Source organism: Mustelus asterias, chromosome 11 (assembly GCF_964213995.1).
Source record: "Mustelus asterias chromosome 11, sMusAst1.hap1.1, whole genome shotgun sequence".
NCBI lineage: Eukaryota > Metazoa > Chordata > Chondrichthyes > Carcharhiniformes > Triakidae > Mustelus > Mustelus asterias.
Window position 1 is genome coordinate 83,128,293 of NC_135811.1, and position 25,969 is coordinate 83,154,261.

Consider the following 25,969-nt stretch of genomic DNA (forward strand, 5'->3'; position numbering starts at 1 on the left):
TGTAGCTGACATTTTTAATACACTTATAACATGCACAGGCTAGAGGAAGTCATGACCTGAAAGATGACCTTAGAGGGATACAAGATAATAGATGATACAGAAATATAAACCAATAAAATGACATTAAATTGCAAGACTAGGTCATAGAATAATTTGCAGTTAGTCAGGAATAGACAAAGCATTAGTAGATTTAAAAACAGCTCGATTCAGTGTTTGAAAATGTAGGTTAGTGCACTAAGTTGAGCCCCTGAATTCCAACACTAAATAAATAAAAAACAGGGATCATACTCTGAATACTTATATTTTCCCTGCAGATTCATGTTAAAAAGTTTTTTCTATTGATATATTGTCAGCTTACTGAAAAGTCAAATTGGCAACTCAACCTCTGTCCACAAAATTATGCGAGCAACCATAGAAAACCTACAGTGCAGAAGGAGGCATTCGGCCCATTGAGTCTGCACAGACAACAATCCCACCCAGGCCCTATCCCATAACCCCACATATTTGCCCTGCTAATCCTTCTAACCTACACATCCTGGGACACTAAGGGACAATTTAGCATGGCCAATCCACCTAACCGGCACATCTTTGGACTGTGGGAGGAAACTGGAGCAAATCCACGCAGACATGGGGAGAACGTGCAGACTCCACACACTGACCCGAGGCCAGAATTGAACCCAGGTCCCAGTGCTGACCACTTGCCACCGTGCCGCCCAATATGATGGCCCTGCTTCTGTCGATTGTAGGTTCAGGATTCATGTCTTTAAAAAGGGTGAGGAATTTCATTATCTGTTATTCCAATTCTTCTTTGCTCCCCATGGTATCTACCAACAGAATTTAGTCAATTGGAGAAAGTGATTGGTAACTGAGCAAATAAGTGCATATTTAAGCTATCATTCATTTCTGGATACTGTGTTGCTTGAGGTGAGATACCTACAAGGTCGTGATTTTAAATGGTGGACTGAAAAGATGGAACAGATAGTAGTTCATATAAAAATTTGGTGAGGAATCAGGAGTGTTAAATTACCGGTACAGTTAACTAATAATATTGCATCAGCTTTAACTCAGCATATCCATTCAGCACCTGCACATTTCAAGTTCAGTAAGTAGAGTTTCTGTGACAAATATTTTCCGCAAAAAATTCAAAATATAAAAATATCTTTATAACAATTTTTTAAAACCTGAATGATGACACTTAAGTCTTTGAAACTTTAGTTCAGAAAGTGTCAAGAGAGTAAGACACAAATGAAATCACCACGTGTGATCTTACACCACAGCACACCATGAAGGAACAAACCCAGCCATTTCTACAGCATGGATTTCAGCTTGACATTTAAGCTGTGGGATAAAGTTTAAATCTGTCTTCTTAAAGCAAACCATGTGCTGTACTTGGATTTGCACTTTTATTCCTTTGAAAGTATCATGATAAGTTTGCCTTTGAGAGGCTCTGGGCTCAATGCTATCCTAAAGCTATAAGCAAAATGGTTTATACCCAAGATTGAATTTCAGTGTCCCCTTAGGCCACCTAGTTCTGCAAATGCATCATCATCTTGCGTCTTTTGATGTCCATTGTTTAACGTTAAAGCAAGTCATAATGTTAACAATATCCATGAGTGAAATATGCAATATTAAATCTGGTAAAATCTGGTATATAAGGTGCAATACCAAGTAATTCATAAACCATAATTGAGCTATAATAATGTGCTTTCTTAAAATTAATTTATGGGATGTGGGTGTTACAGGCCAGGATGACATTTATTGCCCATCCTTAATTGCCCTCAAGGTGGTGGTGAACTGTCTTCTTGAACCACTGCGGTCCCTGTAGTATAAATACATCCACAATGTTGCTTAGGAAGGAGTTCCAGGACAGTGAAGGAACAGTGCTATATTTCCAAGTCAGGATGGTGAATGAATTGGCGGGGAACATTCAGGTTCCCATGTGACTGCTGACCATCCAGATGATAAGGGTGACGGATGGAAGGTGCTGTCTAAGGAGCCTCGGTGAATTCCTGCAGCCCACCTTGTAGATGGTACACACAACCACCACTGTGTGTCCGTGGTGGAGGGAGTGAATGTTTGTGGAAAGGGTGCCACTCAAACGGGCTGCTTTGTCCTGCATGGTGTCCAGCTTCTTGAGTGCTGTTGGAGTTGTACTCATCACACTCCTGACTTGTGCCTTGTAGGTGATGGATATGCCTTGGGAAATCATGGATGAGTTACAAGCCTCAGGATTTCTAGCCTTTGACTTGCTCCTGTAGCCACAGTATTTATATGGCTAGTCCAGTTCAGTTTTGGGCAATGATAACTCCCAGGATATTAATAGTTGGGAATTCAGTGATGTTAAAATTAATGTCAAGGGGTGATGGTTAGATTCTCTCTTGTTGGAGATGGTCATTGCCTGGCAGCTGTGTGGCACAAATGGCCCAAACTTGGATATTGTTCAGGCCTTGCTGCATTTGGACATGGAATGCTTCAGTATTGGAGAAATCACGAATGGTGCTGAACATTACGCAATCTTCAGCAAACATTCCCACTTCTGACCTACTGCTGGTAGAAAGGTCACTGATGAAGCAGCTGAAGTTGGTTGGGCTTAGGACACTACGTGGAAAAACTCCTGCAGTGATGTCCTTGAACTGAGATGATTGACCTCCAACCATAATCATTTTCCTTTGTGCCAAGTATGAATCCAACCAGCAGAGAATTTCCCCCCTCTTCACACTGACTCCTCTTTTACTAGGTTCCTTCATATCACACTATCAAATACTACAAGGGCAGTCAATCGCACCTCACCTCTAGAATTTAGCTCTTTCGGACCAAAGGCTGTAATGAGATCAGGAGCTGTGGAGCCCAAACTGAGCATCAGTGAGCAGAGTATTGCTAAGCAAGTTCCGCTTGATAGCACTGTTAGCGACCCCTTCGATCACATTATTGATGATCAAGATTAGACTGATGAGGTGGTACTTGGCCCAGTTGGATTTGTCCTATTTCTTGTGTACAGGATATACCTGGGCCATTTCCCCACATTGATGGATGGATGCCAATGTTTAGATGTACTGGAACAGCCAAGTCACAGGCATGGCAAGTTTTGCAACACACGTCTTCAGTACTATGGCTGGAATATTGTCAGGGTCCATAGTCTGCAGTATCCAGTGCCTTCAGTCATTTCTTGAGGAGTTGGCTGAAGACTTACATCTCTGATGCTGGGGACCTCCAGAGGAGGTTGAGATGGATCATTCGCTTGGTATTTCTGGCTGAAGATTGTTGTGAATGCTTCAGCCTTACCTTTTATACTGGTGTGCTGGGCTCCATTATTGAGATTGGGATATTTGTGGAGCATCTTCCTCCAGTGAGCTAATTATCCACTACCATTCACAACTGACCTGGCAGGACTGCAAAGCTTAGATCTGATCCATTGGTTATTGAATCTCTATTACTTGCTGCTTATTCTGTTTCGCACATTAGTCTACTGTTGTACGTTTCATTTTTAGGTATGCCTGGTGTTGTGTCTGGCATCCCCTCCTGAACTCTTCATTGAACCAGGATTGATGCCCTGGCTTAGTGGCAATGGTAGAGTGGTGAACATGCTTGCCCATGAGGTTGCAGATTGTAGTTGAACACGGGTGGCAGGGTGGTTGGCACTGCTGCGCCAGGAACCCAGGTTCAATTCCAGCCTCAGGTCACTGTCTGTGTGAAGTTTGAACATTTTCCTGTGTCTGCATGGGTTTCTTCCGGGCACTCCAGTTTCCTCCCATATGCTAAAGATGCGCAGGCTAGGTTGATTGGCTATGCAAAATTGCCCTTTAGTGTCAGGGGGATTAGCCGGATAAAAATACGTGTGGTTACAGGGATAGGGCCTGGGTGAGATTGTTGTCGGTGCCGGCTCAATGGGCCTAATGGTCTCCTCCTGCACAGTAAGTTGCTGCTGATGACCAATAGCACGTCATGGATGCCCAGTCTTGAGTTGCTATCTGTTCGAAATCTATCACATTTAGCAGTGATAGTGCCACTTAACATGATGGAGGGTATCCTCAATGTGAGTGTTCATTCCTACTGATACTATCATGGACAGACACATCTGTGGCATGCAGGATGGTGAGGATTTCCTGCTTGTTGGGTGTCCTCCCCATGTGCAGCAGACCCAGTCTAACAGCTATGTCTTTTGAGGACTTGGCTAGCTCAGTCTGTGGTGTGGTACTACTGAGCCACTCTTGCTGATGGAAATTCAAAGTCGCTCACTGAGAATATTTTGCACCCTTGCCAACCTTAGTGCTTCCTGTAACTGGTGTTCAACATGGAGGGATACTGATCTATCAACTATGGGCCCGGGGGGGGGTTAGAGCTTTCCTTGCCCATGTTTGACCTGATGTCTTGAGACTTCATGGCATTGAGAGTCAATGTGGCAACCACCTCCCACCTGCATACCACTGTGCTGCCACCTCTGCTGAGTCTATCCTGCCCGTGAGACAGGACACACCCATGGATAGAGATATGGTATCTGGGATATTAGCTACATGATTCACAAGTATGGCAATCTCGACTGGTCTGTAAGCCAACTCTTCCAATTTTGGCACAAGTTTCCAGGTAGTAAGGACTTTGCAGGGTCAACAGGGTTGAGTTTGCAGTTGTCATTTCCAGTGCCTAGGTCAGTGCCAGGTGGTCCATCTCGTTTCATGCTCTTGTAGGATGTCTTTGGTAAAACAAAACTGCAGAATTATGAAAAATGTGAGCATTTCAAGAAAGTATGAAAGTGAATAGTACAAGTGTCAAAGAGTGCCTCCCCAGCGCAAAAGCAAGTTAATTATATTCAATTTTCTTTATTCTATTACCATTGGGTACAAAAGAAATCTTGGAAACCTATGGTCAACTGAGAACTACAAGAGAGCAACTTGGATGTTGCAGGTATTCAGCTCTCTAATAAAGGTTGCATTTGTTTCAACAACTGGCAATTGAACACAAACTACAAAAGAAACACACCCTTTGCTGCCCCCCCACCCCTCCCAAATCTACACCAATTCCTTTTGTCGTGGTTAGGCTTACGATTTTGTAAAAGACCAATAAAATAAAAGAGTTCTATCTCAACATAACTTTGTGTTCTTGTATTGTGTCTTAACTGGCGACTGAAAGGATTTTCAGTTTTATCATGATTTTCAACTTCTCGAAAAAGAGAGCAATTTTATCCAGTACCTTTCTGGATAAAATCTTTGTTCACCAAACTATTGCATGGAATGTAGCATATGTCTAAATAGCTCTAATTAGCATCGCATTACACACATGAAAATGTTCAAAAGTAAATTTGTGAAGCTCTATCAAGAAACAGAGCATCAGAGATGGAAGGGTTTGAATAAGCAGTGTAGTACAATGAAATGGAGAATAAGCTGGTAGATAAAAGGACAAAATACATAGGTGACATACTTTAATATATCAGCCTATCCACATATCATTTTGCTATGTTCACATGAGCAATGAAAGCAGACCATACAGTTTATAGTTTCAGGAATGTAAAGCTATGCTGCCATTGGCTGTGGGGAAAAGAGTACAGCTTTGATTTAAAACAAAATCATAAAGTGCCACAATGCAAACTCAACCACCATAAGTTTCCAGTCTGATTTTATTTTCTCTACTCTGCACCATCTTCTTACTTTGGAGGGGGGAACAAAAAGGGGCAAAGAGCAACACTGGGAGAAGACAGTGCGCTCGAACTCGTTTTTAAAAAAAGGACAAAGAAAATACGGAATTTTAAGCTTTTGATAGCACAGCCAGACGTCACGGAAACTATGTCCAAGTTTCAGAACTAAATTTACAGGATGCAAGGATTGTTTGCGGCATCCATTCTCATTTCAAAATGTTTGTAAAACTGAGATCCCAACCTTGGTAACAGGACAATACAAGAGCCACTTTAATCACCGTCTCAAAAGGAGATCAGCTTTTTCATACAAGTTTGTGATGCCCTCAAAGCATAACGTTACAAACACTATTGAATCAAATCAAAATAGCAGACTTTGCTCCAATAAATAAGTTTGGAAAAAAAAATCAATACAAATTCTGTTTAAGTGACAGTCTTTAAAAATAATTTCTGCACAAAATTTATTCACTAAACAAAAGCTGAATTTACTGTCAAAACCATACAATTAATCAATATTTCACAATATTATTTTTTGGGGAAAAAGGATTTCCTCTAAAGAGGAAATACACAAAAGGCATTTCAATACAAAATAGTATTTTATTTATATTTTCCAAAGAAAAATTTGGGAGTTGACTATTTTAAATTTTGTTTCCCCACTTCTGAAAAGCAATGAATCAAAGTAGGCAATGCAACCTGGGAACAGGTTGTTACAAATTAACCTTTTCCTTCTTGGGTAGAAATGGTTGAGTGTGTTTGACAATAGCTTGAATTCAGGAGCTGAAGTAGGACTGTTTTTCTTCATTGAACAAGAAAATGTGTTCATCAACTTTTGTTCCATTTGCTAATCCATCCAAGAAAAATGCTAATACATTTTTCACACATTCTACACATGAAACCTCAGTATTCATTTGAAAACACATTTACACAGCCATAGCTCTTATTAGCTTAGACTGCTAAGAGCACGTGGGTAAAGTCTAAACTGAATGGTTTCTTCCCATGTTTTTAAAATTTGACCCAAATTCCTGTGGTTTCATTTTTCCTTGTAAAAATGTTCTTTTTTTTTATTATAATGATAATACAAGTGCTAAGACAGTTTTCTCTTTTGACTGCAGTTGCAAACGTGCACACTTTGGGTCAGATGTGGCTAAGGACACCAACATATTTGCATTTTCACTGGAAGGACAAAAGAAGCCCATTGACATCTATGGCATCCACAGCCTGGGTGCTTCTCTCCTCCTCCATTTAGAGGTCGTCCATTTGACTCTCGATGCCCCTATCCATTTTTCTTGTGCTGACAGAAGCTGGCTTCAAGTTCACGAAATGAAGTAGATGAAGTAGTGCAAGTTAAACGGCTACCCTTTTCTTCCCCCCCCACCCCCCATAATGAAAGCTTCTGAGCCAACATCTAAAAACATCCGTTAAAAAAAACAGCGGGAATCCGTTCAGCCAGGTCTAGGGGGGCACAAGACAATGCAGCAAAAGTTTGTGGTTTGTTTTTCTCCCCAAAGTGCTTAGTGCAGAAAGGTCATTAGCACACCAAGCACGGTCCTTCCCACGGCGGGAAGCGCGTCAGAAAGCTTCATACATTGCATTGTGCAACATTGTGATCGGGTCAGTGCTGTTAAAATGATGCGCTCCATTTTCTAAATGTCACTTTAGGATTGCTTGAGTCGCTTGCGGGGAGGACCAAGAAAAGGACATTGAGCTGATGCTAGTGACCGGTAAGCTTCAGCCACCAGATGAGGGTGGGACAAAACCATAGATTTCCAGCCAGATGTTTCCATTACGTCAGAGGCATGGCTATAAAGATGAAAGAAAAATAAGTAAATTATATACACACATTCATAATAGGTCAATGCATTAATGGACATTTTCAAGTTATCACATCCTTTTCCCAGTACTTTGCTGAAATTTAACTTCGCCATTATTTCTCTCCCTTCTATATCCAAGCAAATAAATTGCATAAAGAAATGTAACAGTTGTGATGTGTTATTTGTGGGTTACAGAACTGGACAACACATTCAAAATGAAACCACTGGTGAAAATCGCTAATTTGTCATAAGAACATAAGAACATAAGAAATAGGAGCAGGAGTAGGCCATCTAGCCCCTCGAGCCTGCCCCGCCATTCAATAAGATCATGGCTGATCTGACGTGGATCAGTACCACTTACCCGCCTGATCCCCATAACCCTTAATTCCCTTACCGATCAGGAATCCATCCATCCGCGCTTTAAACATATTCAGCGAGGTAGCCTCCACCACCTCAGTGGGCAGAGAATTCCAGAGATTCACCACCCTCTGGGAGAAGAAGTTCCTCCTCAACTCTGTCTTAAACCGACCCCCCTTTATTTTGAGGCTGTGTCCTCTAGTTTTAACTTCCTTACTAAGTGGAAAGAATCTCTCCGCCTCCACCCTATCCAGCCCCCGCATTATCTTATAAGTCTCCATAAGATCCCCCCTCATCCTTCTAAACTCCAACGAGTACAAACCCAATCTCCTCAGCCTCTCCTCATAATCCAAACCCCTCATCTCCGGTATCAACCTGGTGAACCTTCTCTGCACTCCCTCCAATGCCAATATATCCTTCCTCATATAAGGGGACCAATACTGCACACAGTATTCCAGCTGCGGCCTCACCAATGCCCTGTACAGGTGCATCAAGACATCCCTGCTTTTATATTCTATCCCCTTCGCAATATAGGCCAACATCCCATTTGCCTTCTTGATCACCTGTTGTACCTGCAGACTGGGCTTTTGCGTCTCATGCACAAGGACCCCCAGGTCCCTTTGCACGGTAGCATGTTTTAATTTGTTTCCATTGAGATAGTAATCCCATTTGTTATTATTTCCTCCAAAGTGTATAACCTCGCATTTCTCAACGTTATACTCCATTTGCCATATCCTCGCCCACTCACTCAGCCTGTCCAAATCTCTCTGCAGATCTTCTCCGTCCTCCACACGATTCACTTTTCCACTTATCTTTGTCGTCTGCAAACTTCGTTACCCTACACTCCGTCCCCTCCTCCAGATCATCTATATAAATGGTAAATAGTTGCGGCCCAAGTACCGATCCCTGCGGCACGCCACTAGTTACCTTCCTCCAACCGGAAAAACACCCATTTATTCCGACTCTTTGCTTCCTGTCGGATAGCCAGTCCCCAATCCACTTTAACACACTACCCCCAACTCCGTGTGCCCTAATCTTCTTCAGTAGCCTTTTATGGGGCACCTTATCAAACGCCTTTTGGAAATCCAAAAACACCGCATCCACCGGTTCTCCTCCATCAACCGCCCTAGTCACATCTTCATAAAAATCCAACATGTTCGTCAAGCACGACTTTCCCCTCATGAATCCATGCTGCGTCTGATTGATCGAACCATTTCTATCCAGATGCCCTGCTATCTCCTCTTTAATAATGGATTCCAGCATTTTCCCTACTACAGACGTTAAGCTGACCGGCCTATAGTTACCCGCCTTTTGTCTCCTTCCTTTTTTAAACAGCGGCGTAACATTAGCCGTTTTCCAATCAACCGGCACTACCCCAGAATGCAACGAGTTTTGATAAATAATCACTAACGCATCCACTATTACCTCTGACATTTCTTTCAATACCCTGGGATGCATTCCATCCGGACCCGGGGACTTATCCACCTTCAGTCCCATTAGTCTACCCAGCACTGCCTCTCTGGTAACATTAATTGTATTAAGTATTTCTCCTGCTGCCAATCCTCTATCGTTAATATTTGGCAAACTATTTGTGTCCTCCACCGTGAAGACCGACACAAAAAACTTATTTAAAGACTCAGCCATATCCTCATTTCCCACTATTAACTCCCCCCTCTCGTCCTCCAAGGGTCCAACATTCACTCTAGCCACTCTATTCCTTTTTATATATTTATAAAAACTTTTACTATCATTTTTTATATTAATTGCTAGCCTAGCTTCATAGTCTATCCTTCCTTTCTTTATCGCTTTCTTAGTCTCTCTTTGTTGTTTCTTAAATTTTTCCCAATCACTTGTTTCTCCACTATTTTTGGCCACTCTGTACGCAGCTGTTTTTATTTTAATACTCTCCTTTATTTCCTTCGTTATCCACGGCTGGTTCTCCCTTTTCTTACAATCCTTGTTTTTTGCTGGAATATATTTTTGCTGAGAACTGAAAAGGATCTCCTTAAAAATCCTCCACTGTTCCTCAGCTATCCTACCTGCCAGCCTGCTCTCCCAGTCTACCTTAGCCAATTCATCCCTCATCCTATCATATTTCCCTCTGTTCAAACAGAGGACACTGGTTTGGGACCAAACTTTCTCCTCTTCCATCTGAATCAGAAATTCGACCATATTGTGGTCACTAGACCCAAGAGGGTCCTTCACAATAAGATCCTTAATTCTACCTACCTCGTTACACAATACCAGATCCAAAATAGCTCGTTCCCTCGTCGGTTCCGTAACATGCTGTTCAAGGAAACTATCCCGACAGCATTCTAAGAACTCTTCCTCCATTCCACCCTTACCGACTTGAGTCTGCCAGTCAATGTGCATGTTGAAGTCCCCCATGATTATTGCCGTTCCGTTTTTACACGCATCCCTTATCTGCTTGTTTATAGCCCTCCCTACCTCAACATTATTATTTGGGGGCCTATATACCACACCTACTAGTGTCTTTCTCCAATACCTAATTATGCCCAAAATGGGAGAGAAAAAAAAACACAAATGCATAAAGCTGAAGAAAATCCCACCTGCTCCATTTCATATGACCAAGTTTAAAAGATTACTGCAATCAGCTAATGGGCTGTAAACAGGAGTTCAAGTACATTTCTGATCCCTAAGCAGATTACTTTCATTCAAGAAAGGAGAAATTGGGGTATGTTAATGGGAGCTGGTAAGCACTTCTGGCAATTATTGCCACATGTATAAATTGCTAAAATATTCACATCCATAGCATTTGGACAGATGAGAAATCCCTTTTCACTACAACATTTTACACTGAAATAAACTCCAACATTTACAGTTGAAGAGCAGGAATTCTAGAGATTAATGTTTGTGCATTTCAGAATTGTTACAAGCACAGCAGGCGGCCATTGGGGCCTGCTGTGCCCATGCTTAGGTCCCTGTAAGAACACTCAGCAAGTCCCACTTCCCCACCCTTTTCCCATAACCCTGCAAATTTCTCTTCAAATATCAACTTTCTTTTTGAAAGCCACAAATGAATACGTCTCCACCACACTCTCAGGCAGTGCATTCCAGCCCATAACCAGAAGCTCAAAAAAGACATTTTTCCTTTAGCCTTTGGTTCATTTATCAACCCCCTAAAATTTGTGATTTCTGCTAATGGAAACAATTTCTAACTACACTGTCCAGATCCCTCATGATTTTGAGCTCACCTCTGTCAAATTGCCTCTCATACCATGTCTTTGCTAAGGAGAATAGCCCCACCCTCTCCAACTTATCCATGTAATTGTTTCCAAATCTTTTCTTCATTGTCTCCAATGTCTTCACACCTTTCCTAATCCTTGGTTGAGACCAAAATGGTTGTCTTGCAAATGTTTGCCATAACTTATTTGCTACTGTACCCATGTCTTGATATATTAAAACCCAAGATTCCAAAAGCCTCATTAACCTTCGCTCAACCTGCCTTGCCGTGCCCGGCAATTTATGCACATTTACCCCCAGGTCCCTCTGCACCCTCTATGGAATTGTATCCAATATTTTATATTGCCTCTCCTAGTTCTTCCTACCAAAACATATCACTTCACACTTCCCCACATTAAATTTCATCTGCAGTAGGACTTCCTTTCCCACTAGCCCCCGACCTCTTCACAGGTCACAACAAAGCTATGTGTTATCTGCAAATTTTGCCCTGCGCAATCAAGTCATTTGACTTTTGGAAGTTCATATACATTACATCAACTACCCTCATTCACCCTCTCTGGTATCTCAAAGAATTTAATTAAATTAAACATACCCACGCTGGCTTTTCTTAATTAATCCACATTTGTACAAGTGCAGCTAATTTTGTGCTGGAGTATCCGTTCTAAAAATTTCCCCACCACGAAGGTTAAACTGACTGCCCTGCAGTTGCTTGGCTTACCCTTGCATGTTTTATTTGAATAAGGATGAAAACATTTGTAATTCTCCATTTTTCTGACACCATCTCTGTACTCGAGAAGGATTGGAAGAATATGGTCAGTACCCCTGCAACGTCTACCATTATTTCCTTCAGTATCTCTGCGGTCCGAGTGTCTCATCAACACTTCAACACAGCCAGCCTATTACCTCGGACATTTTTTAAGCACATTCATTGTCCCAACTACCTGCTTTATTACCATGACTTTGGTAGCAACTTTTGCCTTGGCAAAGACAGGTCCAAAGTACTCATTCAGTATTTCAGCTATGCCTTCATCGCCATATGTAAATATCTTACTAGGTCCCTCATTGGTCCCATGCCTCCTTTTACTATTTAGATGCCTAAAAGTATTTTGGTTTCCTTTTTATTCAAGTTAACTATCAGTCTCTACATAAACTGTAATTCTCTTTTTTTACAATTCCCCTCGGAACTTTCTTAATTCCGCCTGGTTCTCACTTCAATTAGCAACCCTGATATCTGCTGTATATACTCTTTCTCTGCTTATCTTGCTCATCTTGACTCTTTGGTCACCTAGGGAGCTTTGCCTTTGTCTTACCTTTTCCCATCCTGAGAATGTACCTAACCTAAATCTTATGATACAATGATCACTGTCCTCTAAATGTTCTCCACTGACACTTGATCCACCTCATTCACCAGAACAAGATCCAGCAATGCTTCCTTCCTCTATGAGCCAGAAACATACTGATCAGTCCCTGTGAACACACTTCACCCTCTCCGCCTTTTACAATATTACTATCCCAGCCCTTACTAAGAAAACTGAAGTCCCTCAATCCAGAGATTGCTACCTTAGGTCCTGCTTGCCAACTTATTTTCTAGATCCCAAAAATATACCACTACCAACTCAGGTTGTTGCACTTACGTGGGTGGTGACCACAGCTGTTCACACACCCTCTCCGCCCATACCATCCTGGATTCACAAATGGCCGCAGAAACACCGTTCTCCTAACCATATAGACCCTTGCTCTTTGTGATTTTTATAAATGACCTGGATGAGGAAGTGGAAGGATGGGTTGGCAAGTTTGCTGATGACACCAAGGTTGGAGGTGTTGTGGATAGTGTAGAGGGATGTCAGCAGTTGCAACGAGACATAGATAAGATGCAGGACTGGGCGGAGAAGTGGCAGATGGACTTCAACCCAGATAAGTGTGTGGTGGTTCATTTTGGCAGGTCGAATAGGATGGAAGAATATAATATTAAGGGTAAGATGCTTGGCAGTGTGGAAGAACAGAGGGATCTTGGGGTCCGGTTTCATAGGACGCTCAAAGCGGCGTCGCAGGTAGAGGCTGTGGTTAAGAAGGCGTATGGAATACTGGCCTTCATCAATAGAGGAATTGAGTTTAGAAATCGGGAGATAATGCTGCAGCTGTATAGGACCCTGGTCAGACCCCACCTGGAGTGCCGTGCCCAGTTCTGGTTGCCTCATTACAGAAAGGATGTGGAAGCCATAGAACGGGTGCAGAGGAGATTTACGAGGATGTTGCCGGGATTAAGTGGTATGCCTTGTGAGGATGGTTGAGAGAGCTAGGTCTATTCTCCTTGGAGAGGTGAAGGATGAGAGGTGACCTGATAGAGGTGTATAAGATGTTGAGAGGTATTGATAGAGTGGATTCTCAGAGGCTTTTACCCAGGGCTGAAGTGGTTGTCACGAGAGGCCACAGGTTTAGGGTGCTGGGGAGTAGTACAGAGGAGATGTTAGGGGTAAGTTTTTCACTCAGAGGGTGGTGGGTGCGTGGAATCGGCTGCCGGTAGTGGTGGTGGAAGCGGATTCGATTGAGTCTTTTAAGAGACTTTTGGATAGGTTCATGGAGGTTAGTAAGATAGAGGGTTATAGATGAGCCTAGAAGGCAAGGAAATTGTTCGGCGCAACTTGTGGGCCGAAGGGCCTGTTTGTGCTGTAGCTTTTCTATGTTCTATATAGTTCCTTATCACTACTGCTGTCCCAATCTTCCTCGTGCTGCCCTGTGCAGGTGAGCCAGTCATGTTGCCATGAACTTTGTTCTGGCTGCGCTCTCCAGAGGAACCAGTATTTAGACCTGAATATCAGTTGTAGAGCAAGATGTCCTGCCATGCCTCCATTTATTAGACTATTAACTGATTTAACAGAAATAGTCGCCAGACTTAAATAAAGATTCACTAACCACTCACCAGGTTCCATTAGCTGATGTCACTTTGTTTTATAGAGGCGCAAAGTTTAACGTTTTACTTAACTCTTGCATAAAAATCTCATTTCAGTTTACTAAAAAACCCAAATATACTGTGCCTGGGTATTTAACTTTAACGTCAACACCCAAGTCTAATTAATTAAACACATTGTAATTATGATAAATTATCAAATTGGCCTTAGGTTGTATATTAATTGATCAATCTGGTTTCATTTTATAATAGATTAATTTGAATCAAAATAAAAGCTAACTAACATACTCACCCAGTGAGTACTTGACTTGAAAACATCACTTTCTTTCCTTGAGGTTTGGTTCAAACTCTCAGCCTGATTACAGAGCTCTCCTCTGCTCCCGGACCTTTCCTTTTATGCTGCTCCGCTCCCAGATCTCTCATTTTATTATACCGCTCTTTCCCTTTCCTGGGCCTCTCCTCATGTGCTGCTTCTCCCTATTTCCTGGTCTCTCCTTCGAAATCTTTCAAATCCCTGCAACCTGGAGTCCCCACTCTGTTTACATGTTTTTCTTCAGGTCAATCCACCGCTCAATGTCTATCAGAGGCCCTTAATAATGCCCAAGAAAAGGCAACTTTATCCTCACTCTCTAAATTAGGTCATAAATAAATAGCTAGAAAGACAACTTGTGAATAATGGCTCAGAAAATAAAGCCTTTCTAACCTGAACACACAAAATGAGACAGTCCATGCGATCTTATAAAAATACATCATGATTTAAAAACTTGTATTAAAAAGTTGTAAAGCCCTGGTGGACCGGCAAATTTAATTAAGTAAAGGATGTCATCTTTAATTGTTCTTTCATTGGGGTTCAGTGTACTCTCCAAGAGGCTAGAATCAGCATTTTTAACATGTATGGAAGTGTGACTACTGGTGAGAGGATGCAAAAATGCCAAAATCTGAGGTCAGGTACCAACCGACTCAAGAATAGCTTCTTCCCTGCTGCCATCAGACTTTTGAATGGCATTAAGTTGATCTTTCTCTACATCCTAGCTATGACTGTAACACTACATTCTGCACTCTCTCTATGAATGGTATGCTTTGTCTATATAGCGCACAAGAAACAATACTTTTCACTGTATACTAATACACGTGACAATAATAAATCAAATTATCCTGCAAACATCTACTTTGAATTATCAAACGAAATTAAAACTGGAAATTCTGAGGGCAAACAACATGACCATCTTTAGCAAAATCATTACATTTATTTAGAGTTAACAACTTGACTCAGTAGCTTCCATTCTGGTTTCCAAGTCAGAAGACTACTTCAGTAAGTCAGCTTAGAATCCAGGGTGCCATCTGTTAGATGTGCCATCAAACCCAGTCTCAACCTGCCTTGTTAAGTGATTCAGGTTTACACCAAAGGTTCTATGGCATCATTGGCAGTTCTTCCAGTCAGCATTCTTCCCTCAACCAGGTAAACTGGTCATTCACTTCATTGCTATCGATGGTAGCCTGCACTATGCCAAATGACTGCCACATTTTCCACGATACAATATTTAATTTATTCATTGTGTGGGTGTTTTAGCACATTTCTGGGAGACATGATCAGATGGTATATGTGCGCAAATGTTCTTTCTTTTCGCTGGCATTGTTCTGCGGCTCCACATGGTTTTACAGGTTTAGGAACTTGCTTCATATTTCTATATTTCCAAGTTTATGACCTCAATGCCAAACATGAGACTGGCAGTAATTACTCAATGTTGACAGAAATGTTGAGTAATAATTTGCCTACCAATTATTAATACTGCAAATAAATATTGGAAAATTCAATTAAAACACAAAAAAGGTTTCCTCCCAGATACAAAGTTTTTTGAGGCCCGAGTTGCAAGTGCACAAAGGCCAGCTTAAGATAACACGCAATACACTCTAGAGAAGTTCTGAAAATCTTATTTGTAATGCCAAAGAAATATTGGTGGAAACACAGAAGAGACACTTTGGCCAGAAGGGCAGCCCCTACGCATATTCTAGTCACGCTCTGGATAGCAACCCATGAAACTGCTAGCAGTGTGACCAATCTTGTAGAAGACCCAATTCAGTGTGTACTGCACCTATCGATTAGAAAACGTGTCTCCACTGAAAACTGGATAAATATCATGGAGTCTGGACTTCTTATGGGTTCATTTAGTATAAACTGTCCCTCCAGCACAGCAGATCACACCAAATCCTCCTACTTATCAGGAAGGATAATGATTTGAATCAACACAATCGTCAGCAATTGGGAGCTTCCCAGCTGCCCCAAAGTGTAACAAATTCCCAAATGCCACAACTAAAGAGCTGCCTGATCCCACTGACCCGCACTGTTCCCATCACAGCCATGCCAAGAAACATGAATAAATTGATGCACTCCTCCTACAATCACATGTAATCAATGGCTCCAAAGAATTGTGATGGGACTTTTGAGAACTCTATGCAAAATAAAATCAATGGGGTAGCCATCCTAGTTGATCTTTGCCAGTGTTTCACAATGTGGTATATATTGCCATACAAATCATTTACTGCTTTTTTTTGCCCCAAAATTAAGTAATGAGATCCTGCTCACCACTCCAATTAAAACTAATGAATCTTAGGCAGACTGTCGTGTGGGACAGTGCTGAATAGAAAAGAGCTTTGGGCTCTTCTAAGCTGAGGGAACAATTAACAATCTGTCTTGTTTGGAAAGGAGCGAATAGAAAGCTAAATATTGTTACTTTTAGTGGTAAGCTTCCCATTCCTTTCCTAAGGCTGTCCACCTTTGCTACAATATTCACAAAAGGCACCAGTTGCCTCTAAAACCTTGTCTGGGTCACTGTATTTTTTCTGTAAACTTTAGCAGTGAGTTTCAGTCAGTGATTCTATCATCTCTGCCCCGCACACACCTGCGGTTTCTAGCAGGAGTCACTGAACAGTGACAAAGGAGCGGGAATCCAAGACAGACTGATTCATTTTTCCTGCCTAGTAAGTGGGTGAGGGAAAGAGTAACCCCCAGTTGGTGTCGTGGTCGAGATCAACACAATTTGGAATTTAAGTTTAGCCTGTATAGCTTACAATTATGCTAGGCTACATTGTGAACCACCACTTGCGCAATGAGGTTAACCAAAGTTAATTTATAAATATTTTGAACAAATGAAAAACGTTGAAAATGGCAGTAATAACCTAGGAAATGCACTCTAGAGATCATTAAACACAACATATTTAGGTGCCTATTAAGGCAAATAGGAGAAAAATGCAATCAAAGCGTTTAACAATAAGGACATTTAACTCTCTTCATGAAAGCAACTAAAGCAGTAGACACCAGTTCTGACAAACTAGCACTGCGAACTTGCTACATCAGTGATCAACAAGATAGCAATAAAGCTCAAAAATGTTAACACAATCATGTAAAAAAAGTCTAACATAGGCAGTGGTGGTGTTATGGATTTAAAAATAAAGTGGCTCTGAAATCTTCATTTCTCATTCCTACTCCATCTTGTATTTCCCTGGTGGTCTATCCAGATACCAAATTTGACATATCTCGTTAGTACTTGGATTAATAAGCCAGGATGGCCTTTCTGATGGGAAAGCCTTCCAGATATACTAAACCCAACAAGTGGATTTTTAAAATATGTTCTTTGCCACAATGTACTGTGTAGTTTTCTTTTATCTGCGAAAGTTCCCTTCTGAAAACCAAAACGGCTCCTTGCTGCAAACTGCTGCTACAGACAGACCACACAGGTTTCAGACTCGAGCTGGAGTTACATCAGTGGCATGCCAGGTCTGCATTAAAGCAAAACACTGCAAACAGTCTCAGCGTTCAGAGCTCTTCATATTTTTTTTGTAAAATTGTCTCACTTGCTCATCAGCAACTTAGTGGGGGAACCTGATAGTCGAGTTCCAAACCATCAAAATGTACTTACAGATTAAACGCAAGATCAACCTTGGCTGATGTTCATCTGCAAACTTCGGTTGCAGTTAGGTAGTTTGTAGGTGAGCAAAATTGTCAATACTTAGAATCTCTCTGCACTCAAGATAACATCCCTAAGAATTGATAATGACTATTTAAGCAGAGGTGAATTATAGGGTAGATTTAATTGTTTTCTTCACTGAGGATAAGGATAGATACTTTATCTTTGGGGATGGGTGAAAAGAGAGAAAAATAGGGAATAAGAACTTTTCAACAAAACTACAACTGCTAGACCTTTGGTTGACTATCCTCCCAGCAACTGTCAAGTTAAAATGATTTTAATTAATCCTCAGTAGGAAATATTTCACAGTTCTTACAGCCATTTGGTAAAGAGACTACCAGAAATCAAAGCAAATTATTCAGTTTTATATATATTCACAAAATGAAAAAATTATAAATGTGTAACTCCTAATCCTACAACAACCCACCACCAGTGTCAATAAGTCCAAAGATGTGCGGGTTGGGTGGATTGGCTAAAATTGCCCCTTAATGTCAGGGGGACTAGCAGGGTAAATATGTGGGGATATGGGGATAGGGCCTGGGTGGGAATGTTGCTGGTGTAGCCTCGATGGCCAAATGGCCTCCTCCTGCACTGTAGGGATTCTATAATTCTATGAAGTGTTTTTTTATTTTTTAAAAACTCCAACCCAGGGGTTAGGAGGTCACTTGTAGCCAAACCCCACTGAAACCTAGTTAACTCAGCAGCAATCAGGCTTCAAACCTATTGTTCAGTAGGTTAAGGCTTAAGAGACCTTGACAGTTTCCTGTGTCTAATGGCACTAAGGGAAGACAAAATAAGTTCTTCTGAGTTTCTATAGCTTTTACCTGGCAAAGGTCCCAGAGAGAAAGCTCCTTTTTAAAGGCTCTCTTCGGCAGTGCCTTTGGTTTGAGGATTACCTGCTCCCACTCCAGTTCCAGTGGCCAGGAAATGGCTGATAAGTCAAATGCATGATCTTCAAACTTGATCACATGACGGCCAGGTGAAGCTTGAAGTGTCAAGCAGGTGAGTGGTTTACTCTCCCTGACTCCTTCACCTCTGCATGCTCCTTCGCCATTGTGATCTGTCACAGGCCAGAGATTCACACAAGTTGGTGGAAATGTTTCCACGTGCTAAGAGTCACCAGCCATGACCTGAGATCAGAGCAGAGCAGTTGCAATGGAGTCTGGTGTCAGCAAAGCTGCTACTGAGCAAATAGCAGCTCAAGGCTAGGCATATTGGCTTGGAGAGGATGCTGTGGTCTTTCTTACCAGTGGATTTGAAGGATCTAGCAAAGGCAGCACTGGTGGCATTTCCCGAGTGCTTGATGTAGGTTGTCCAAGTTTTCGATGCATGTAACAGCACATGGGTCCCTCGCTGCTACCCGGTAAACCATGACCTTAGTCTTGGGGTTTGAGATCCAGTCCTCAAACACGCTTTTCCTCAGTTGGCTAACGACTGAACAGGCATATTTTCATTTTCTATGCTAATCATGTTAAAGAGCTGGAAATAATGTGATCTTGCAGCTCTGCCACCTTATTTTATAAGGGCATAATAAAATATAAGAACATCTTGTTCTAATTATCCCTCTCCATTAACTTAAATGTCAAGTTTCCTTTAGAAAAGATTTACAAGAAAATCTAACTAATGGTTATATTTTATGCTCTCTAAGCACAGTTGTCACTCCACATTAAATGCCATTACAAGATCAAATCTCCAGCAAAGCAAGCATCTACTTGCTTGCTTACAGAAATTTACTTGCATACAGAACCCCCTAACACCAGAATTTCACAGTTTGTGTTCCAAGGCTAGATTTTCACAGTACTATTTTACTTTAAAATGGAATTCATATATTTTAATTAATTCTCCAAGAATTCCTCATTAATACCAAAGTGGCAACTTTTAACTATGCAATAACGAGAATTCATAACTCAAATTGATTTTTTAAAAAGCCCTTGATGCGGAGTATGACAAACAAACGACCAACAATAGTTGCTTTCTCACTAGACAGACCAATCCTTTACTCAGAACACCAAAACCAGAAGGTACATTAGCTTAAAATTGAAATTAAGAACATGGTCCCTTCAATCATGTAGAGCAAAGCAAACTCAAGTTTTGGATTGTATTTTATGCCAACCTAACAGAGGAGCAGAATGCGGTAACCAGCTGAGATTAGTACAGAAGCTTAACTTCAAAAAAACTGCAAATCCAGACTTTCCCATTATGTATCCCATTCTTGGCTCAATTTTAATTATATACAGGAAAAGTACAATGTGAAAACAGGTTTGTATTCACATCATTTTAAGCAAGTTTACCTACACTAGTCATTTTTCGAATTCAGATTGCTTGTATTTTTCTGTTTTTAATTTGATACAATCTCACCCTCTTTTGCCTTTGACACTTGGCAGATTGCATTAAATGTCAGCCTTTGATCGTGCTAGACTTGTACGTTCTTTACCACCCCAAACATGGTGGGATCTAATCAACAAGCCTATAGGAATTGTGATACAGATCACACAATGTGAGGACCAAAACATTACTTTTACAAACTTAACTGCAAACCCTAAAACTTGCATTGTGGCATTATTTAGTATTGTAAAAAGAAACATGAAGGCATTGATTCTTTTATGGTATTTGTTGAGAGATTTTTCACATGAAATGTCATCTGATCATTGCTGACAGTTATGTTGTTTTATAACAAGAATCCTGTTAAAACAGTCAGCAAAACTCAGGGGTCAGTACCGCACATAAGTGAATACAAAATATATGTAAATTATAAATAGAAATGGGATCAGCAACAAAAATTTTCATAAAATCACTAGACTTAGCTCCTAACATCCTAATGCATCGAATGCAGATTTCTGTTTAAAGAAAATATTTGGGATCAAGCAAAATATGCACAGCAGATTCTTAATGATGTCTGTTTCAAATAAAGTCATAACTAATGCAATCAGTTTGATCCAAACAGAGAATTCTAATTCACTGGATTGTCACCAAGCAAGCCAAGAGAGTTATAGGAAGTACAAATTCTTCATCCAAATGCTAAATTTACTACCAAAAGATCCTTCAATGCAGAGTAGAATACTACTGCGAACCATACCTTCGGCACTAAAACATACACTGAGAAGTTCATATTTTCTGTTTTTTCATGGAAAATATTGAAACAATTCAAATCTTGCTCTAAGTTTTATTCTAATAAACTGTGATTCAACTACATAGAAACATTGGCACAGTACTCCAATCTGTCCCAGGTATGTTAGCTATTTAGGTTACTGAAGTCTGCTTTACTGAGGTTTGGCATTCTGACTTATTGCATGCTAAGATTGTACTGTTTTTCACTGCTATCAAACATAGCATGTGACTGGAATTCCTCCCAAAAAATTAATAGTTATTTAACTCCCATCTCCTATGGGTACGGAGGATAAAAATAGTCCATTTATTCATTCTGCATCTCTCCTTAAAGGAAAGATCTTGATCCTTGAAGCCATTATCAGCCTATCAGTAAGGACACCATTGAGCCGTGAAGAGTGTCTTTTGTTCTCTCAGTGCAGTATTTTCACCATGCGTCACCCCAGGCAACATATATATTATACAAGAGGTCGTTAGCTCTATCTCCAAAAGCACTGCTTTAAAAAAATGCTTCCAGAGTTTACTAGTTTTATTTCTTACTTACTGGGGGGTTTAAATGTGTTAAGAGGATGGTAACCAGAACTGAAATCTCAGTGGAATTACTGCAAGATCATTCGACATAGGGGCAGGTAGGCCCATTTGGTCCATTCCTCCTCAATTCCCTTGTAGAACAAAAATTTAACTCAGCCTTGAATACATTCAATGACCCGGCCACTACGGCTCTCTGTCCAATGTTCAAATTACAACCATTTAATAAAACTAACCATGCAAAAACATCAACAAGTGCTATGACATTTGATATCTAATCTAAACTGCATCTCTTCAAGCAAAACAGTATATTTGTTATTTGCTTTCTGCAACCATTTAACAGATATGTAAAACATGTAACTATTAGCAACACATGAAAAAATTTCAAGCAGTATTTACCACAAATTAATAATTTAATTTACATAGCATTAATTTTTGTGATCAAATTGCTGCCCATATGTTTACAGCTTTACGACTAGTTACTTATAAGTAGGTAAAGTAAATAGTGAACACAAATTGAAGCCATATCACTATTTATAATTTCCATTTTGTAATATAGATATGCATAACTCCACTTGACTGTCAAATATTGCCTTAAAATATTTTTTAATCTCCTGATATCTGTCCTAATCTGGAAATTTGTTATATTTTAGACACTGCAGTTTTTCATGTTACTATTAGGCATCTGCAAATCAGCCCAATCAAAAACACCACCCACTAATTGGGATGTAGAGGGGTGCAACCCTCCACTTTAAATCCAAGATTTTGGAGAAAAAAGTTTTGATTCAGAGGGTACAAATTTGAAGCTTCAGAAGATTTGAAGTTAAAACCAGCGTGGCGCTACTGGGTAACTTTTAGTCCAAACTTTGAAGTAAAGAAAACAAAAAGATGAAGCTACAAAGCAGAAAAAAGTTAATAGCAGTATCATAAACAGGTAAATGTACAAAACCACTTGTAATGGGATCGTGCCAGAGTTGCAACGTATGTTTTTTGGGCTTGTGAAAGTAGGGCTGACAATGGAGAACAAGACTTTTCCATTTTGGGAATTCAATGTTAACATCAAGGATCCTTAAATGTCAAGTAAAGCTTGCTTAGCCTTGACCTCAGCAAATTACCACCAGCTGCAGAGCTGAGATTTTAACTCTCACACAGCATAAACTGTGGGCAGTCTGCTGCTTGGAGCATCCAGGATTGATTTCATCCAAGACTTGAGAGGAGCTGCCCAAGCTCAAACTGAGGTAGAGATTAAAGGTACTGACCTTGTGACAGTCAGCCTGTAAGCATAATTATAAAAAGTTTTCAGTTTGTTACAGCACTGAATTTTGGTACTCACTAGTTTATGAAGTCTACTGCTTGAGTTTTGAGTTGATCTGCACTGTGTAGATCTGCCAGAATTAAAATTTCTGCTGCATTTTCTACAGACAAATTGCTGCAAAGAGCATCCTCACACATCACCTTCAAGCGCTCCAGAGCATACTGAAACAATAAAGAGTTTGGATCATTTAGAAATGGAAGACTCGGCAAATATTAAATTACCACAATTCAGTGACTACCATTGGAACTAGTTAAAAACATCTTGCCTTTTTTGTAAAATATATTCAATTGAATCACAGTACATCCAAACATATCCAGGGCCGGTGCAAAAGTACTAGGCAAGCCTTCCCATCCCACAATCAGCTTTCGAAAATGAATATTGTAAACTAGTATGAATAAAGGTTCTGCACTTTCCACAGGATATGTACCAATGTACCAGGAGAAATGAACATCTGGGGTGGGGGCGGGGGGGGGTTTCCCAGCCGAGGGTTTTCAGAGTAATCAGCTCCACGAAGATCAGGGGTAATGGGGGTGCCACTTGGGCAGTACCAGCCAGGTGCCACCCAAGTGGCAAACTGGCAATGCCCAAGGGGCATATTGGGCATTGGAGGGAGGGAGGGTGGTGATTGGGGCTGGCCATCCGGATCGGAGAGATTAGGGCATAAGGGTTGGCCCGGAGAGGTCCGGGAGGCCAGCAGGAGTTACTCCCGTTTTCACGTGAATTGGGGGCTTCAGAATTTTTTGGGGAGAATCCCGGCCATCATATTTAATATGGTTCATACATACTGTGATCCTGCAACAGTTACTGCATGACTTTATGCTCAATTCACACAATCAATAATCATTACGATACAGTGGGTTAGATTCAATTATGTTTTGACATTATTCACTGGTTCACAGTTTTGGAATAGTCAGGTAGATGTACAAGTTTATAAAACTGTCGTATAAACAGAATGAGGATTATAACATTAAATTTTGGGAAAGACCATTGGAAACGTGTGTGTCAGGGTTCTTTAGTTGTATATCTGTAGACCTTAACCTTTCATTTCCAAATTTTGACTCTCTAGGCAATTGCCTAGTTTGTCTGCTGGTTGCACTGACTCTGACCATACCCATTTCTTACTCAGATCAAAAATACATACTCATTCAAAATGGAGTTTCTGAAATTCTAAGATGCATGCATACTATCCGAGTCTGAATGTTGGGATCATTGCCCTGACCTGGTTAAAATTTAAATGCAATTTCCAATAACATTTTCATTTAGCCACTTGTATGGGTGCTGTATTCAACCTGAAAATAAATTGCATGGACTTCCGAAACCATAGTCAATAGAGAGAATATCTGAATTCAGATCGCATTTTTATAAACTAATCTGATCATGTGGCACCAATTAAGTTTTGAAAATATAACAATCTCAAATGGGTTAATCATTCAGAAGTTTATAAAAACCGGGTTTGACATTCAGACCATAGTATAAAATACTTGTTGTCGATTTACTTGTGCAGTGCTGTTTGTCATCAGTTAAGCATCAAATTGTAACTACAAAACAACCTCAAGCTTTGCTACCTTACAGATTTGACCCATACAATAAATTCAAACCATTTTTTGTTAAGAACAGACACAACTCTACAAAGATAAAACGTGATCACACTATATACTGCAAAACACAGTTCAATATGTTTACAGATGGGCTTCTCACATCTCAGCCTTCAGCTACCGAGTCACTTTTTTTTTTGAGGAGTTGGTTCCACAACAGCTGCCAATCCACAGAATGAGCTCATTTGTGATATACGGCAAAAGGGATAAGTGAAACACAGAAGCTTCCATCCCCCTAAATGGCAGAAAAGACAGTTGCAGTGTGGCTGGTGCACTAAAGAGAGAAATTTTACAAACATTCCTTGCCCTTAAGTGACACACTGATCAGCAAGTGAGAAAAGTTTATACGTAGTGAGATACTAAACCTTGCTAGACCATCAATATTTTTCTAATGAGGAGGAGGAAAGATGGGAAGAGGCTCGACTGGCACTTAAATGAACAATGGCTCCAACCAGATCATCCAAAAGACACTAACACGGAAGTACCGGCGCTAAGTGTGCATAGCAGTCATATTATATCCACAATGCTAAAGCAGAACAATACTGTACGAGGCAACTGAAAATGGGGACTTACTGTAATACTATCAACACCAGTTTTACAACTGAAGTTGGTGCTACATCACAAGCAGGAGTACATCATTCAACCACTTGAATCTATTCTGCCATTCCATGAAATCAAGGATGACCTGCAACCTAAATCCACATATCCATCTTTGTTCCATACCGCTTAATACCATCAGCTGACAAGATTATCAATCTCAATTTTACAATTAACAATTGATCTAGCATCAATTGCCATTTGCAGAGGAGTGTTCCAAACCTCTACCATCCTTCCCATGAAGAGGAGTTTCCGTAATTTCACTCCTGAAAGACCTGGCTCCAGGTTGGACTATTCTCCCTGGTCCTAAACTCCACAAATAGGAGAAATAGTTTCTCCCAATCAACCCTTTCTCCCTTAATATCTTAAACTTTGGTTTCTTAGCACCTCTTAACTTTCCAAATTCCAGAAAATGTAACCCTGATTCGTGCAATTTCTCCTCATAGCTGAACCCTTAGTTAACAGGGGATGGCAGTAGTGGCCAACTGTGCAAAATTCCATCAAGTTTCTCATTGCTTAAGCCTGCCATCAGTCATCAAAGGAAAATAATTTCTATAAGCTTCAGGTCTATGATCAGCAACACTGAAGTACTAACTTCTACTGCTCAAATATCCTAAGTTAAAATATAAATAATCAATTATCAATTGATCAAAGCATCAAGGAATCAGAATTGCATAATACATTAAGCAGGAATAATTTTTGTACTGTAGCTTAATATGACCAGACAAAAGTCACCATGTGCATCAAATAGTTCTATTGTTTTTGCACCACAAGATAACAAAGCATGCAGTTTGTATTAGAGGTACCATTGCCTGGAAGCTTTGAAAAGAAGAGAGCTTGAAGATTGAGAAGAAAACAAATTCAGTGTCTTCTAATGGCCAAAGCCTCAAGTTATCCATTGATTAAAAGTGCTGAAAGTCAGAGAACTAAACAAGTCATATTTTTAAAAATAGTCTTAGAC

General features: G+C 40.5%; 1 protein-coding gene across 4 annotated transcripts in view; it reads right to left on the reverse strand.

Moving 5' to 3' along the window:
* Window positions 1–5,383: 5,383 nt before the first annotated feature.
* The window catches only part of spop (speckle type BTB/POZ protein), a 123,706-nt gene continuing 103,120 nt past the window's right edge, over window positions 5,384–25,969 (reverse strand). For all 4 annotated transcript variants that reach the window (XM_078223857.1, XM_078223860.1, XM_078223859.1 and 1 more), the window contains exons 10-11: window positions 22,835–22,977; window positions 5,384–7,423 (exon numbers count right to left, since the gene is read on the reverse strand). In XM_078223857.1, the coding sequence (XP_078079983.1) occupies window positions 7,279–7,423; window positions 22,835–22,977 (288 nt within the window). In that variant the 3' untranslated portion in view covers window positions 5,384–7,278. The remainder of the gene's footprint in view (window positions 7,424–22,834; window positions 22,978–25,969) is intronic.